This window comes from Callithrix jacchus, chromosome 15, assembly GCF_049354715.1.
Source record: "Callithrix jacchus isolate 240 chromosome 15, calJac240_pri, whole genome shotgun sequence".
NCBI lineage: Eukaryota > Metazoa > Chordata > Mammalia > Primates > Cebidae > Callithrix > Callithrix jacchus.
Window position 1 is genome coordinate 23,604,469 of NC_133516.1, and position 18,676 is coordinate 23,623,144.

Below are 18,676 nucleotides of genomic sequence, written 5' to 3' on the forward strand. Positions count from 1 at the left end.
CTGCCCCCAGTTTTAAATCACATCCTAAATTTAAAGATCTTTAATCATGATGCATTATACTAATCCTTTCAGTAAGCTTTGAAAAGAAGTTCCACCACTAATTTTTTTTTTTTTTTTTTTGCGACGAAGTCTCGCACTATCACCCAGGCTGGAGTGCAGTGGCGTGATCTCAGCTCACTGCAACATCCACCTCCAGGGTTCACGAAACTCTCCTGTCTCAGCCTCCTGAGTAGCTGGGATTACAGGCGCACAGCACCCTCTCCGGCGAATTTTTTTAAGTTTTTTAGTAGAGACAGGGTTTCACTATGTTGGCCAGACTGGTCTTAACTCCTGAGCTTGTGATCTGCCCGCCTCAGCCTCCCAAAGTGCTGAAATTACAGGCGTGATCGTTGAATCACCAAAAATATTAATAGTGGGTGCCCAGCCTATCATTAATATTTTTGTTATTTAAAAATAATCTGGGCCAGACATGGGGGCTCATGCCTGTAATTCCAGCACTTTGGAAGGCGGAGTGGGGAGCATTGCTTGAGCCCAGGAGTTGGAGACCAGCCTGGGCGACATGTCAAGATCCTGTCTCTACAAAAAATTACATATATAAAATAGTAATAAATAAATGAAGAATAATATGTACTGGAAGTATTTGGATCAAGTATAAAATTAGCACCAAGACAAAATTATGCCAAATTGCAGGGTCTTTATTGCCGGCAACCACGGAGGGCTCCAACCCGTGGCCCCGAAAGGAGGGTGACAAGACCTTTTAATGCCCATAAACCACCTCCTGGGTGAGGGTGTGGGGCGGGGGTGGGGGTGAAGGAATTCAGACATTCTGAGGGCGAGGGGATTCCGTAAATCACCTCCCTAGCAGAGAGGAGGGCGCAGGTCTCCGGACATTCCAAGGGGCTAGGGGACTTGTCACTTCAATTGTTACCTAAGTGGTTTACAGAAGTCAAGCTAAGCCTTAGTTATTAGTTTACACATCGTCTGGGCAGGGGTGGAATCCACAGATCTTAGTTACTTATTACAAGTCGCAGGGGCCAGGATGGAATTAGCTTGGGCTGCTTATTCTGGTCATTACCAGTAAGCAAAGGCCAGCAATTCAGGCAGTTACTGATAAGAAAAGGTGAGCGGCTTTACATAGTGGGCATTTTGCAGAGCAAGCTAGCAGTTATATTTACAGACGCCAAGCTTGGTCTTGTATAAAATGGTGTTGTTCAGGCTCTAACTCTAGGCCAGCTATAGCACAGTACTACAGTTCTCAACCCAAAGCTTTATTACATTATCTCAGGGGATTCTCACACCTTAGTTATTAACCCCTGTGGTGTTTCATAAACTTAGCCCACTTGTAAAATACCACAGGGAGTCATAACTGAAGTGTGAGAAGAGAGAACTTACGGGATGAATTAGAAAGTGAAGTGACCAGCAATATGCTAAAATAAATAAATAAAATGCTGTTTCAACTGGGGTTTCCTGAAAAATGGGAAACTGGCAAATGTCTATTAAGTGGCTTCTAAAGTAAAAGCTAGAAAGCCCATGTAAGTGTCTGTGCCTTCTTGCAGATAGAAACAATTGTTTGAGAAGAGAAAACATCTGTCTAAACAGTGGCATTATGCAAGCTCCGGACCCTGGAAGGGGAGGAGGCCTAATTAAACAAAGCCAGAGAGGAAAGAATGTATGCCTACAGTCACTGCACTGAGTGACGCGGCCCTCTCATTGCTACTCAAAGGACTTACGTTTGAATTTTGTCAAACTTGACTTACCAAATCCTCACATCTGAACAGGAGTGGGTTTCGAGCATCTACTATCTGGACCACAATATCACTGAAAAACAAACATGAGATAGACCAATCACTGTGAAGGGAAATGGCCAGAGTAGCAAACACTTGCAATATATGAAGCACTGGACATACATTATTATTATTTTTTTGAGATGGTATTTCGCTCTTGTTGCCCAGGCTGGAGTGCAATGGCACAATCAAGGCTCACTGCAACTTCTGCCTCCTGGGTTCAAAGATTCTCGTGCCTCAGCCTCCTGTGTAGCTGGGATTACAGGTGCGCACCACCACGCCTGGTTAATTTTGTATTTTTAGTAGAGACGGGGTTTCTCCGTGTTGGTCAGGCTGGTCTCGAACTCCCGACCTCAGGTGATCAGCCTGCCTTGGCCTCCCAATGTGATATAGCTAACTTAGAGTTGGAACCTGTATACTGCCATCTTATAAAAGACAAAAATGTTTCCATTCTCCTCACAAGGACTGCTAACCTTGGTTTCTGTAAACTGCTAGATTATTTGCAGGATGCAAAGAGAGGTATAGCTGCATACCTTCTCTTATCTGCCAGAATTGCTGGCCTTTGTTTCCCAGAGTAAGCAGCCCCAGATAATTCCATCCTGGCGCCAAGCAACTGAAAATCTATGGATCCCACCCCTACCCAGACGATGCGTAAATGAATGCTAATCTTAGCATCTGTGAACCCCTTAAATAACAATCAGAATAGTCCCCTGGCCCTTGAAATGTCCGGAACCCCCTCACCCTCCTCTCCGCCCAGAAGGTGATTTGAATACACTGGCCCTAGGATTAGCCTGGGAGGTGATTGACAGCTTTCATTCCCATCTCCACCCCCACTCCCAAGGTAGTTTTGCGGGTATAAAAAGGTCTTATCTCTCTTCTTTCGGGGCCACGGGTTGGAGAGACGTGAGTCCTCCGTGGTCGCCAGCAATAAACCCTGCAATTTGGCATACTTTTTTTCTGGTGTTGACTTTCTGTGCTCAGTTCGCTGCAACACCAAAGTGCTGGGATTACAGGCATGAGCCACCATGCCTGGCCCATATATTAATTTTTTAAGGTATTAATTATTCCCAGTTTATGTATGAGTGACTTAAGGCTCAGGGCACTTAGGTAACTTGCCCAGAGCCACCAGCTAATAAGTAACACAGCCAGAATGGGAACCCAGGCAGCTTGGACCAGAGGTTATGCTCTTAATCATAAATGCTATTGCTCTCATACAGCCTAGAGGGGGGTTCAGATGACGTTTCATTGCCAAAACATCCACTGTACTCCTGGTGAGATAAAACGGTATTCCAAATACTTCACTCCAAGGTGAAGTCTACTAGATATTCAATCCCTAATCTGCATTCATGTTAAGGCCTCAAAAGAAAACCAGTAAATCACTCGCTGACACCTGCCATTATTGAAACTAGTATCTTATTTAAACCCAGGAATAACAAGAAACAAGCATATTTTTGGGAAACAGTCATCCACCAATTCCAAGATGTGTTTAAATGGCAAAACTACAGAACAGGAAAGTATGGATTTAGGGAGCCCGGCTGAAGCAGGAAGGGCAAGTCCAACTTCTTCCAACACATATAAGGAGGTACGGCAATAAGGCAACTCTGCAGCTGATGGCAAGCCCCTCAAATCCCTCACAAATACAGTGGGGACTACAGGTCTCCAGCACTGCAAGGAGAAAAAAAAAATTCGCTTCTCTGAGAGGCTCCTCCCTTCCTTCAGCCTCTGAGGCTAGATGTTATAAAGGCCCACCATGACTGCCACTGGAAGGAAATAAGCTACAGATGCACGACTACTACCTCACAGCAGGGTCTCCCCAAAATCCTCATTCTGTTAACTAGCCTTTTCTGGGGCAACTTTGCAAATATGCCCAACATCAAGGAATTAAGGTTACCATTTAGGGCACACTTTTGACAATAAAAGTGCATTTTCTTTTAGAATAGTTAAAATTTTAGCATAATCCTGTGATGCAACGAAACTCACAGACTTGCTAATTTTGGACAAACTGTTTTTTAAGTTCTCTAGTTAAACTGGTTCTAGTATTTCCTTCTTTAAGGTAAGCATTCACTTTCAAATGGGATATTTAATAGTAAATGAAAAAATGATTGCCAAAAAATGGACAAACTACAACGTCTACAAACATTATGTCGACAAACTGAATGTATAGAAAGAACCGTCAGTTTAGAAACACCAGTAAGAAAAGAAGACATTTTAAGACAGCTGCTTCATGTGCTGAATGAGGATGCAGAGCGAAGCGCCAGCCTCGTAGCAGGCAGGGTCGATGCAGCACCATGGAAGTGCCTTATCTTCCTGGAATACAGTATTCTGCCCTCAGTGCCTCTGTGGTTTCCTGCATTTCAACGACACATTATACATCTAATCTTTTCTGACCACTACTATTAGAATGAAAGAGGCAGATGGCTTAGCCAGCCTGTTACCGAACAGGAGACATCTGCTGTGGAGAAGGCATCAATAAATATTTGCCATTCAAAGACGTGGCGGCAGTCATTTTTAAATAAATATTTCTACGTAACTCAGATCCACTTTCTGACAACTATATTCCATGAGTTAGGAAACATTCTCTTATTTTAAAAAACGAGAAATACCACGTAACAAAAATAACAGAGCAACAGAGCAAATGATACTTTAATCCAATTGAAGCTAGAAGTCTCAAGATGTACAGGCTCACTTGGGAAGTTATTTAGGGATTTAAAAAATGTAAGAGGGGCTTCCTGTTAAACTCAACACAGATGGTTACCTCTGCTCCCTCTCAAAACCTACAAAAACAAAGGCTGAAATTCATTAGGATAAAGAGAAAGAACAGCAGCAACCAAATATCAAACCAATAAGAAGCAAAGCTGTTCATGCCCCAGACAATAAAGAAAGCCCAGGATTAGAAGCATCAGCTCTGTCTCTCAAGGGCAAGAATGAGGCCTGGGCCTGTAACCAGTCTGAACAGTGAGCTTGTAGGTCGGCTCCTCTGTTCCATTCAGAGAGGCAACTACAACCCATCACACAGCCCTGCTTTCCCACCCCAACAGCAGAAGGCTGGAGTTTACTATGGAGAAAATGAACTTGAGACGTTCCAGGACTGGGACCTCAGAGGGAAAACGGGAAAGAGCTGCCACAGTGCAAAAAGGAGAATGAAACGTAAGCCTCTGAAGATACTCAACTGTGAAGATGCCCAGCAGCCTGTATTATACCACCTCCTGCCCCTTTCCTGCCAGGAGGTCATTCTTCTTTTTAAAAACGGACTGGCTCTGGGGAAAAGGCAGATCTTAACACCTTGGGGTATTCCTACAACATAGAACTGACTCCTGCCCAGGCACCCTACAGCGAAACTCACCAGCTGGCGAATTCCACCTAAACAGGCAGGCCTGTCAATCGGCTTTGTAATGCTTTGTTCTTAAATACAGACAGACAAGCATCACTAGACATCGAAGGAAGGCCTCTTCCGTAACAGTCCGGAACCAGAATCAAAAGAAAAGGAACGAACAGGAAAGACAGATAATAGGGGAAGCAGGAAAAACTCTGAAAACAAAAGAAAAACTGTAACGGAGTGTGAAGGTGGAGGGGGCTCCCCTCAAGGTCCAGGCTGCAGTACTTCTGTGCTTGTTACCACTTCTCTTTGGAAATAAGAAAACGGGCATTCTCGGGAGCACACAGCCTCAACTACCAAGGAGGCACCAAGGAAGAGTCTACTCTGCTCCACAGAAGTTCCCCAGTCCCCTGGGAGAGCGGTTCTGCCCCCTCCTCAAGCCTAATTGAGTAAAAGGAGCTGGTAATCTGCAGTAGGCTTTTCCTTTCTTCCTCCTGAGAGGTGTGCCCTGCTTCTCTGACCTCCCCACATCCCAGCCCAAGAGCTCTTTCTGTATCCCCAGAGAGCAGTGGATGGGGGTATTTAAGTGACTTTAATTGTCGTCACCCTAATTAGAAACGTAAGTGACTTTTACAAGTTTAATCCGAGTCCTGTTCTCTTTTTTTGGAGACAGTGTCTGGATCTGTTGCCCAGGCTTGAGTGCAGTGGCGCGATCTCAGCTCACTGCAACCTCCATTTCCTGGGTTCAAGTGATTCTCCCGCCTCAGCCTCCCGAGTAGTTGGGATTACAGGCATGGGCCACCACCTGGCTTATTTTTGCATTTTTAGTAGGGACAGGGTTTCACCATGTTGCTCTGACTGGTCTCAAACTCCTGACCTCAAGCGATCCACCTGCCTTGCTCTCCCAAAATGCTGGGATTACAGGAATGAGCTGGGCCGTTTTCTTAATAACAATGCTAAATGTGATAAGATTCTTTTCTGAGAATCCCAATTAAAACATTCTGTTTCCTAGTGTTCTTTTTATAAGGTTCATTGTATAGATTTCAGGGGAAAAAGAAACCAGCCTGAAGGGTCCTTGGTAAAAAACATCATTTCAAATACAAGGTTCATTTATGGAGTCCTTGAAAGTAATTCAGAAACTCCTCAAGGAAAACAAAAACCTTTTAACTACACCAAAGAGGTGAGACTAGAGACACTTGATTCAGCAACTTCTAACAATCAGGAATTCTCCTTAGTGTTACATAAAAAGGAATAAAAATCTTCCATTCTCAATTTGTCAAAATCATTCTCTTCAGAGTGCAATTAAAAAAAAAATTCTCGTGATTTCTTCAATACTTATCAACTGCTCTTTCCTCTGCTATGACTCGGCCCACAGCCTTTCTACCTGCAGCAAAGCAAGAATTTTACCACCCTCTGTATTTTACTACGTATTAAGCTCTCTGAGTGCAAGAATTCATCCATCCATCCATCCATCCATCCATCCATCCATCCATCCATCCATCCATCTGTGTGCCTCTGGTGCCAGCCGCTTTGCTTAGCGCTTAGCTGACCGTGGTGAAAGTCAGCTGACATGAGCGTCGACATCTGCCTCTCCCCTTAACATACATGCTCTTTGCAGGCAGGAACTTAACTCTTTCCGTGCCCTTATTTTCCATATTGCCAGTAGACACTCAAAATATACATTTGCTAAAATATCTATGTAGATGCTTCAGAATTCATCCTACAGAAAATATTCAATATTCTCACACTTATCAACATATTCATCTAATAACAAAAAACCTATACAAAATATACAACAGTATCATACTTTTTATGACTCTCAGTAACCCTCTGCATAACTTAATTCCCTATACCCTGAGCCTATAAGCCTGTATCAGCATTCAAATCTAATAGAACGTCACTACAATGTCTTTATTACACAAAAGAAAATGGTACTTTACCTTCTCTCAATGACTCTCCAGAGCTGGCGCCAGAAGTCCAAATTTCGTTCAAATGGAGTCAGTATCAGCTTTTGTTCCTCTTCTAGCCTAGTTTTTGAGTGAGAAGTTTGTATCTTTGCCAGATTACAATAGACAATTTTTAGCAGTGTAAATGCTCAAATTCATTACCTGAAAAATAAGTACTGTGTACAAATATCGAGTCAAATTATTTTATGTATTTCCTGCTGAGACACCATAAAAATACTATTTATTCATACACTATGCCACCAAATTCAAGTTTTATTCTGAAGCTATTTATGCCCTGGAAGTTTATCTATCACACAAAGTCATTTCTTTCCCACAACTCTTACTGGAAAATGTGCATGAGCACAGTGATCAACTCCAGGGTGCCCAATGGCCAAAGAAAGGAATGAAAGAAAAGGCCAGGAACTGAACAGAGTAACCAACTCACTATCCCTGTGCAAGGGTGTGTATGCACCTAGCAGTGTTGTTTTTGCACACACATCTATCCGTCCTTGTCAGTAGAATGCTCCCATTTCCTTTTTAAAAGAATCAAAACTTCAAAATGCAAATGGCCACGCACGCACGCCAAATGTCTGGACTCAGGATTTCAAGGTAAGGTAAGTACTCACCTTTCAAGGTAAGGTAAGATAAGTATTATAAGTCTATAATACTCACCAGACAAGCTGACGTCTCCATTCTAGAAAGTTATCTTTCTCTGCCTGTTTGAGTTCTTCTGGGCTAGTTTTTTTGTCCCAGTTTGGTCTGAAACAATCATAGAAGGAAAAGAAATTCCTCACAGAAGTAACCAAAACAAAATAGGGCATTTGGATCTAATCGTGGCAGTTGAGAAAAAGAACGAATACTTAGTGGTCTTGTATGTTTTGGGGCATTCTAAATTCTTCTTCAACTCACCTTCTTGGTATACACAAGAACTGTTTGTTTTCTTCGTGGAGCTTCTTAATTCTCTGGCTCTCCTCAAAAGATAGCAGTCCAGTTCTAGCCTCAGCTGTCACAAACTTAATATTGAGTTTCTCTGTTGAAATAAAGAAAAGTACTATTACTTAAGAGGCAATATAGCACCAGGCATGGTGGCTCACTCCTGTAATCCCAGCACTTTGGGAGGCCAAGGTAGGCGGATCACAAGGTCAGGAGTTCAAGACCAGTCTGGCCAACATAGTAAAACCCCGTCTCTACTAAAAATACCAAATTAGCCAGGTGCAGTGGCACACGCCTGTAGTCCCAGCTACTCAGGAGGCTGAGGCAGGCGGATCACCTGAAGTCATGAGTTCGAGACCAGCTAAGCCAATATGGTGAAACCCCGCCTCTAGTAAAAATACAAAAATTAGCTGGCCATGGTGGTGGGTGCCTGTAGTCTCAGCTACTCGGGAGACTGAGGCAGGAGAATCAGTGAGCCGAGATCGCACCACTGCACTCCAGATAGAGCAACACAGCGAGACCATCTAAAAAAAAAAGAGGCAATACAGATGCAGAGTGTGGGTCATACTGATAAACTTAGAAAACTACAAATGAGAGCCTAAGAAAGTTTCAGCTGTCTTCATTTAGATTCTTCTAGCCTTGGATAAATTATTATTCCCAAATGAAGTTTTATGCCAAGGAACTATCCACAGTTACAACACTGTTTTTGGCTGCCACACAGTATTTCATACTGTGACTATATCAGTTTATTTAGCCATTTTCCCTGCTATTGGAACATTCAGTTTCCAAGTTTTCATTATGAAAATGCACCATCATGTGGGAGCTTGTTAAAAATGTAAATGCTCTAGCTCTAACACACACTCACTGAATTAGAAGCTCTAGATTCTAGAGGATGAGACCAGGAATCTATGTATTAAAGAGTTCTCTGAGCAATTCTGCTGCTCTAGGGAGACACTGAGAAGTAGAAGTGCTGGGTCCTAGGATATGCAACTGTAAACTTTTTTTTTTGAGACAGACCTCACTCTGTCACCCAGGCTGCAATGCAGTGGCACAATCTTGGTTCACCACAACCTCTGCCTCCCAGGCTCAAGTGATCCTCCCACCTCAGCCTCCTGAGTAGCTGGGACTACAGGCCTGCGCCACCACGCCTGGCTAAGTTTTGTATTTTTAGTAAAGACAGAGTTTTGCCATGTTGGCCAGGCTGGCCTCAAACTCCTAACCTCAGGTGATCCACCCACCTCAGCCTCCAAAAGTACTGGGGTTACAGGTGTGTGCTACTGCACCTAGCCTGCATCTGTAAACTTCTAACAGATACTGCCAAAGCAAACTTTCCAACCCCCCCTCAACTGTCTCACCCATAACCTAAGAACATACTACCATTAACCCTGATCCTTCTCACACACACCCTTACATTTCTCTTTCCCTGCAACAGTCAATCCTTGATGTCCTCACCTCCCACTTTCTGTTTCTCTAATTCCACTTGTGGCTCTATCACTCCACTAACACTGTTCTGGCAGAGATTACTACTGACTTTAAAAAGAAAATAACTTTATTAAGATAGGATTCGCATACTATACAATCCATCCACTAAAGCATACAATTCAATGACTTTCAGCATATTCAGAGTTGTGCGGCCATCACCACAATCCATTTTAGAATATTTTCATCACCCCAAAGAAATCTTTACCCATCAGCAGTCACTGTCCATCCCCAGGTAACTGGGGGAAATAATCTACTTTCTACAGATTTGCCTATTTAAGACTTTTTGGTGTTTCTACTCTATGGTTATTATGAATAATGCCGCTATGAATACACATGTACATGTTTTTGTGTACATGTTTTCATTTCTTTTGGGCATAGACCCAGGAGTGGGACTGCTGGGTCATATGCCAATTCCATGTTTCACCTTTTGAGGAACTGCCAAAATTTTTTTATAAAAAACAGAGACACCATTTTCTACTCCTACCAGCAATGTATGATGTTCTAATTTCTCTACAAATTCAGCAACATTTGTTACTGTTTTATTTTAGCTATCCTAGTGGGTGAAGCAGTATTTCATTGTGAAACCCAGGAGTTTATTTTTGTCTCCTCACTCTTTGTCACTTAAGCCACCCTCTCCATCAAGTCTGGTTTACTCCAGCTCCGTAAGTGTTCTTGTTCCTCTTATTTTCTCCATTCTTCTACTCCTATTTCAGTTCTGGCCTGTTTATCTTGCTAGACTAAAATGATATGGTTTCTTAACTCATCTTGCTTCCTTAAAATTCATCAGTGATCTTTAAGAAAATAAAATCTCATGTAGCGGCCAGGTGTGGTGGCTCATGCCTGTAATTCCAGCACTCTGAGAGGCCAAGGTGGGCAGATCATCTGAGGTCAGGAGTTCAAGACCAGCCTGACCAACATGGTGAAACCCCATCTCTACTAAAAATTCAAAAATTAGCTGAGCATGATGGTGCATGCCTGTAATTCCAGCTACTCAGGAGGTTGAGGCAGGAGAATTGCTTGAACCCGGGAGGCAGAGGTTGCAGTGAGCTGAGATCACGCCATTGTACTCCAGCCTGGGCAAGAAAAAAAAATGTCATGTAGCCATTAGACATACCTGCGCGCCCATATTCCCTGTAGCACTATTCACAATAGGCAAGATATGGAACCAACCTCAATGCCCATCAGTGTATGAATGGGTAAAGAAAACATGATATATGTATACATATACATACACACAATGAAATACTATTTTGCATTAAAAAAAAGGAAGGAAATCTTATGTTCCAAAAAAAAAAGAAAAAGGAAATCTTGACATTTGTGACACATGAATGAACCGTTATGTTCCATGATATAACCCAGGCACAGAAAGACAAATACCACACAATCTCACTCACATGTGGAATCTAAAAAAGTAAAGCTCAGAGAAGCAGAGAGAAAATGGTGGTTACCAGGGACTAGGGAATGGGGGAAATAGGAAAATACTGATCAAACAGTAAAGTTTTACTGAGGCAGGATGAGTAAGTTCTGGAGATCTAATGTAGAGCCTGGTCACCACAGTTAGTAACAACGCATTTACTAGTTAATAATAGGATATTTGCTAAGAGAGTATATCTTGTTCTCACCACACACACACACAAAAACAATGTGAGGTGATGGATACATTCATTACTTGATTGTGTAATCATTTCACAATGCGTAAGTATAACCAAACATCATATTATATACTGTAACTATATACAATTTTTAGTTGCCAATTATATAGCTCACTAAAGCTGGAACCCACTCACCCCCCTCAAAAACACTAAAAAATGAAATCTGAAATCCCACTGCACATTTGCTTAAAGCCCTGTAAAGCCTCCCTTAAACCTTTGTTCTCTGCAGAATCTAGCCCTTGCCCACCTCTTCAGCACCTGTACTCTGAGGAGGTGTCTCTGTCACACCCTGTCCCCTGCATGACCAAAGCCAAACTTCTAGCCATTTTCTGAACACAATTGGCTGCTGCTTCACATCTTGACTAGAGTCCTCTGCCTGTCTGTGTAAAAGGTCTGATATCATCTCACCTGTCCTAATAGCTACTCATTGTTCAGACTCAGGCCAGGCATGGTGGTTCACTCCAGTAATCCCAGTACTTTGGGAGGCCAAGGCAGGTGGATCACAAGGTCAGGAGATCAAGACCATCCTGGCCAACATGGTGAAACTCCATCTCTACTAAAAAATACAAAAATTAGCTGGGCGTGGTGGTGCATACCTATAGTCCCAGCTACTCACGAGGCTGAGGCAGGAGAATTGCTTGAACCTGGGAGGTGGAGGCTGCAGTGGGCCAAGATCGCACCACTGCACTTCAGCCTGGGCAACAGAGACAAACTCTGTCTCAAAAAAAAAAAAAAAAGCCTCAGCCCCAGATGGAAATGTGACCAGTGTCACGTGTAGTCAGCAATAAACAACTTACCAGCAACAAACTCTGTTCCTGCAAGTTCGGCAGTAGCAAGGAAGTCATCAAGAGAGCTCTGTTCAGTCACTGACTGAAGATTAAGACGACCCCAATCATAGCCATCATTGAGTTCACTTGTGTGCAACTATGAACAAAACACAGGGTAATAAACCCAGCTGCTCTCTTCTGCTCTTGGTATCCAATAAGCTCTAAACTTCCTTGCAATTAGTCTGTGGTCTCAAGGGTGGCTGCAGCCCCTTCAGAATCAATACTAACAGTTAATACTTAAAGAAGCACATTCTTACCTCATAATAGACAGTTCCCTTTCACAATTTCATTAATTTTTGAAATCTTTTGAGGTGGATTTTATTACATTTCCATTTTACTGATGATGAAACTAAGGCTTCAACAGATAAAATAACCTGCCTATAGTCGAAAACTAAATGACAGAACTAGAACCTGAACTCAGATTGTCTGACTGTGCTAGTCAAAATTAGTCAAAACTTCGCCTGATATAGTCCCACAATAAGAAATACATTTTACAGGCCAGGTGAGGTAGCTCATGCCTGTAATCCCAGCACTTAGGGAGTCCGAGGCAGGTGGATCACGAGGTCAGGAGTTCCAGACCAGCCTGGCCAACCTGGTGAAACCCTGTCTCTACTAAAAAAAAAAAAAATACAAAAATTAGCCCTCTTGGTGGTGCATGCCTATAATCCCAGCTACTCAGGAGGCTGAGGCAGGAGAATAGCTTGAACCTGGGAGGTAGAGGTTGCAGTGAGCTGAGATCATGCCATTGAACTCCAGCCTGGACGACACAACAAGACTCCACCTCCAAAAAAAAGAAATACATTTTACATAGTGACCCAAAGGTGTATGTACATACAGTGATAAAAACATTCAAGTACCTTCGGTATAGTAAAATGGAAACAAAATAATACTGAAACAGGCCAGGCATGGTGGCTCACGCCTGCAATCCCTGAACCTTGGGAGGCCGAGGTGGGTGGATCACCTGAGGCCAGGAGTTCAAGACCAGCCTAGCCAACATGATAAAACCCCATCTCCATTAAAAATCCAAAGAAATGGCCAGGTGCGGTGGCTCAAGCCTGTAATCCCAGCACTTTGGGAGGCCAAGGTAGGTGGATCACAAGGTCAAGAGATCGAGACCATCCTGGTCAACTTGGTGAAACCCTGTCTCTACTAAAAATACAAAAAATTAGCTGGGCATGGTGGCGCGTGCCTGTAATCCCAGCTATTCAGGAGGCTGAGGCAGGAGAATTGCCTGAACCCAGGAGACGGAGGTTGCAGTGAGCCGAGATCGCGCCATTGCACTCCAGCCTGGGTAATGAGCGAAACTCCGTCTCAAAAAAAAAAATCCAAAGAAATTAGCTGGGCAAGGTGGTACATGCTTGTAATTCCAGCTACCCAGGAGGCTGAGGCAGGAGAATCACTTGAACCTGGGAGGCAGAGGTTGTGGTGACTGAGTTCACACCATTGCACTCCAGCCTGGGCAATAAAGAATACTGAAACCATACCCGATTACATGTCACACATTCTGATATTTCTCTATCTTGCTGGGGAAAAAATAAAAACAAAAAAGCTAGTTGCAAACCACTAAATTGATTTCCAGACACAACCCAGAGTTTAATAAACATCACCCTAAGTTATATACTTAGTATAGGTACAAATAAAAAAAAAATTGCCAGGTGTGGTGGCTTATGCATGTAATCCCAGCTCCTCAAGAGGCTAAAGCAGGAGGATTGCTTGAGGCCAGGAGTTTGAGACCACCCTGGAAAACACAGCAAGACACTGTCTCTAAAAAAAACAGGCCTAGTGGTGTGCACCTGTAATGCCAGCTACTCAGAGGCTGAGGCAGGGGGATTATTTGTGCCCAGAAGTTTGAGACTGTGGTGAGTTGTGATCACATCACTGGCACTCTAGCCAGGGTGACAGAGTGTGATGACCCTGTCTCTAAAATTGAATGAATGATGTATGAATAAATATTAAGGGCCAAAAGTTTAGGTAGTGATAAAATCAGCAAAAATAAGGATTAGGATTCAATTCTTCAGAATACAAGTTCAATCTTCCCAGTCTTTCCTAAAAGGCTTCATTAATAACAAGTTGCTTCAAAACTAATACAAGTTACCAGTAATCTAATGTCCAGAGTAACTCTGACCTGATGAATACGGATAAGCACTGTAATGCTGTTTACTCTGCAGACTACATGGATGAAAATCAGCTGGTGTGACAGTGGCACACGGTTAGTTAGCTCCAGGGACACACTTTAGTACACGATTTTAGAACTCAATACATTCTCATTCATTCCAGGGGAATGAGTGGTGAAAATAACGACTAGAATGATTAACACAAGCCAAATCACTTCAATCATTGTTTAAAGATCCTTCTGTAACCTAGTAAAATATTAGGTCCTATCACAGCTGAGAAATCAATGATTTATCTTTGAGCTAAACCACTAGGGGGTGCTTCGCAGGGGTGAAGCAAGGATCTGAATTTTGTATTTCTGGCAGTAACCAATCGCTCCTGGAAGATCCATTCTTTTGAACAAACTAATACAAAAATACGTTTTGTCTTTTTCCTGCTCAGAAAGTTTCAAGCACTCCAGTGGCTTCTAGGGCAAAATCCAAACGTACTCAACACATTCTGGCATTGAAGAGTCTTCACATTCTCACTCCACGCCTCTCTCACTCCCCGCCTCATCACCACACTAACCCTCCTTTCAAGCTTCTTCTGCCTTTGTGTTCTGGACGTTGCCAGGAGGAGGAGGACCTGCTACTCGGCCTCGCAAAAACATCAACTCATCCTTCCAAACCCGGCTGAGGCCTCCATCCAGGAAAACTTATCTGACTTTTGACCCGGAATTTTGCAACACTCAGGCTAGACAGAAAACATGGTGACAGACGACATGGTCTGTCTTACCCAGGAGTCAGTGTGACGATGGCTTCGGCTCCGCTGAGTCTGATGGCGCATAAGGGCCCGTCCCAGCGACCCACCGGCCGGAGCTCTCCTCCGGCCCATGGCAACACAACCGCCGCAAGAACCTTCGCCTCTCGGCGCGTGCAGTTTCCGAAATTCACAGTTGGATTACCGGAAGTGACGATAAGCGAGCCCAAGTCGTTCAGTCTCAAAGTTGAGAGGGGAAAGCAGAATCACTTGTCCTAAAGTGCTCTTTTACGTCTTGAGCTTGCCAGTATTATAGAATATAAATGAAAAGATGCTTCTGGAACTTTTCTGTAAATTTCCTGGCGAATGTCTCGAGTTTGGATGAGTTAAAAGAATGGTCCATTCCCGATTTGTGCGTCGGGCTTTAGCGTCCGTCCGGCAAGAAACTGAAGCGGCACTAGCTCCGCCTCCCGCGGCTTCCGTCAGGAGGAGGCGGAGACTCGGAGGAAGAGTGTTTCGGTGGCGCTAGGACGGGGAAGTTTCCCAGCGCTGGTTTTCAACTGGCGTTCCAGGGTCGTGGTCTCTCTGAGGCCCAGCCCAGCAACTAATTTTTTGTTTACCTATCCGTCCCCAGCTGCGAACTGGAGAGAAATGTCTTCGCCTGAATGTGAATTTGGAATGAGAGGCTGAATAATATTTCTAGAGCTTGGCAAGGTTGTAAAGCCAACAGGAAGTGACTTACGCTTTATTTCAAATGAAGTGTTTAAACAGTTACAATTTCATTACTTTTTAAAAAAATAATTAAAATGGACTGGGCGCGGTGGCTCACGCCTGTAATCCCAGCACTTTGGGAGACCGAGGCGGGCAGATCACCTGAGGTCAGGCGTTCGAGACCAGCCTGGCCAACATGGTGAAACCCCCGTCTCTACTAAGCATGAGAATCGCTTGAACCTGGGAGTCGGAGGCGGCGGTGAGCCGAGATCACGCCATTGAACTTCAACCTGGGCAACAAGACTGAAACTGTCTCAAAAAAAAATTTTTTTTTTATAATAATAATTAAAATGAAAGTGAAAACAGTGAGCCAGCTCCACTCCTAGAGGCCTGGGCTTTTGTTCCTCACTTTAATGTTCGATTTCCCTATAATTGGAATATAAAGTCAGTTTAGACATTCTCACTGATCTGGAGAACCATCTCTTTGTTTCCATGCTTAGAAAAAGCAGCTTGAGCAGGTCATAGATTGAGTGCTGCAGTGTCAGGAATCAAACCCAAGTCTTGTCACTAGTCTGTACACTCCTGGAGAGAGGGGGAATGAGAGTTGTTAACATGTATTTTTATTTATTTTCATTTTTTGAGACAGAGTCTCACTCTGTTGCCCAGGCTGACGTGCAATGGCATGATTTCAGCTCACTGCAACCTCTGCCTTCTGGGTTCAAGCGATTCTCCTGCCACAGCCTTCTCAGTAGCTGGGATTATACATGTCGGCCACCGCACCAGGCTAACTTTTGTATTTTTAGTAGAGACAGGGTTTCACCATGTTAGCCAGGCTGGTCTCGAACTCCTGACCTCAGGTGATCCCAACTGCCTCAGCCTCCCAAAGTGCTAGCATTACAGGCGTGAGCCACTGCGCCCGGCCAAACATGTATTATTAAATCATAGGATCAAGGTGATGCATGTATTACCTAGCACGGCTTGATTTAGCCATTCCACAGTGTACACATGTATCAAAACACCATGCTGTACAACATAAATAGTATCAAAACAACAGCCAAAAAGAAATAAAATAAATCATAGGGTCAAGAATCCATTTAATCCAGGGCTTCTCACACTTTAATGTGCCCATGGATCCCCTGGAAATCTTGTTAACATGCAGGTTCTGATTCATAAGGTCTGGGGTGAGGCCTGCAGCTCTGTTTCTAACAAGCTTCCAGGTGATACCCGTGCTACTGGTCCCTGGGTCACACTTGGAATAGCAAGAGTAGTCCACTCTTTTTGTGTGCAAATAAAGACACAGAAGTGGATTGACTAAAGGTCAGTCATAGCAAGTTAGCATCAGGTGAAACTGGGTCCAGACTCCCACCCATTTCTGATTTCCCTGGGAAGCCCTCTGTTTGCTACACCTTACCTCTCTTACTGAACTGAAATGACTTTTGGGAAGTGCCCAAGGGGACTGCTGACAAGCTGTGGAGTGGTTGGCAATGGTTTGAGAAGGCAGTGCTCACAGATGAGCAAAGGAATGCATAGGAACAGGATTTCTCCTGTTTCCCAATTTAGAAACAGTGTATCTTTAAAATTCCTGCACATAGTCTCCAGAAGTGAGATTGAATAGAATTAGCAGACAGCTCCCGGCATTCTCTACACAGCTAAGTGGCTAAAGATCAAATTAACTCATGAAGTAAGATTAGGTGGATTTCATGTTTTAACAATAATACTAGGAGATGATATAAAGAAACTCGCAGGCCGGGCGCGGTGGCTCACGCCTGTAATCCCAGCACTTTGGGAGGCCAAGGTGGGTGGATCACCAGGTCAAGATATCAAGACCCTCTTGGTCAACATGGTGAAACCCCATCTCTACTGAAAATACAAAAATTAGCCGGGCATGGTGGTGCGTGCCTGTAATCCCAGCTACTCAGGAAGCTGAGGCAGGAGAATTGCCTGAACCCAGGTGGCAGATGTTGCGGTGAGCCTAGATCGCGTCATTGCACTCCAGCCTGGGTAACAAGAGCGAAACTCCATCTCAAAAAAAAAAAAAAAAAAGAAACTCGCTATCTCTTTCCTAGAGCTCAGTCAGCCAGGAACTTGGGATTTCACCCTAGTTTCCTTTTCCTGATTGTGTCACCTCCAAAGATTTCTGAGAAAACAAACACTTAGGTTTTCTATTGTCACTTTTCTAAGGGTTTAAAAAATCTTGACCAAATAAGGCCAGGCATGCGGGTTCACGTTTGAAATCCCAACACTTTGGGAGGCTGAGGCAGGTGAGTCACCTGACCTCAGGAGTTCGAGACCAGCCTGGCCAACATGGTAAGCCCCGTCTCTACTAAAAATACAAAAATTAGCTGGGCGTGGTGGTGGATGCCTGCAATCCCAGCTACATGGGAGGCTGAGGCAGGAGAATTGCTTGAACCCAGGAAGCAGAGGTTGCAGTGAACCCAGATCACACCACTGCACTCCAGCCTGGGCAACAAGAGTAAAACTTTGTTTCAAAAAAAAAAAATCTTGACCAATTAAACCAAAGTAATAATCAGGTGTGGTGAGGAGTCAAAACGTTATCCAGATTTAATTAGCAGCAACTATTCCTAGCTGAATGGAAAGGATACATAATTCTAATATTTCTCCCAAGACGTTATGAAAATCAACCGATGACAGACAATTGCATCTCAGTCTTCTTATCTGATTAATGGGGCTAATAACAATTCCTCTCCTGGAGAGGTAGCCAACAAGAAAATGCTGCAAGGTCATTGCCAGTAATTTGTGGGGTACCAACTAGCACAGCTGAATACATTTTCCCCCCCTAACAACTAAGCAATGAAGGTGAGAACCCAGCTGGAAAATTTTTCAGTGAGAAGGACAAGGAGGAAGGAAATCGAGGGTGTTGATGAGACAAGATCATCGGACCCAGATTAAAAGGAACGAAGTAAGATTGTTGGGGGGGGGAGGAGTGACGATGGCAGTGATGAAGGGTGGATCGAGGTCCTGGCTGCTACCCAAGTGAGGGGGTTGCATAGATAAATTAGGGCAGGTCCCTGCCCTCCAACTGCAGAAGCCATTTCACCCACACACTTCGGGAACAACACTACCTAGCCAAACTTTCTCATACCAGCAGAAACTCTCACCCACCAGGCTTGTATCTGGAAGATGGGTCAGATCCTTCTGATTCCCCACGTAGCCG

At 43.8% G+C, this 18,676-nt stretch overlaps 1 protein-coding gene across 2 annotated transcripts in view; it reads right to left on the reverse strand.

Annotated features, from left to right (window-relative positions):
- Positions 1–14,996, reverse strand: part of LSG1 (large 60S subunit nuclear export GTPase 1) — a 41,608-nt gene extending 26,612 nt beyond the window's left edge. For both annotated transcript variants that reach the window (XR_001907284.4, XM_002758209.5), the window contains exons 1-6: positions 14,827–14,996; positions 11,911–12,037; positions 7,956–8,076; positions 7,719–7,805; positions 7,041–7,127; positions 1,758–1,818 (exon numbers count right to left, since the gene is read on the reverse strand). Coding sequence is in view for 1 of the 2 variants with exons in the window: in XM_002758209.5 (XP_002758255.4) it covers positions 1,758–1,818; positions 7,041–7,127; positions 7,719–7,805; positions 7,956–8,076; positions 11,911–12,037; positions 14,827–14,925 (582 nt within the window). In the remaining variant the exon portion in view is untranslated. The remainder of the gene's footprint in view (positions 1–1,757; positions 1,819–7,040; positions 7,128–7,718; positions 7,806–7,955; positions 8,077–11,910; positions 12,038–14,826) is intronic.
- Positions 14,997–18,676: the final 3,680 nt, after the last annotated feature.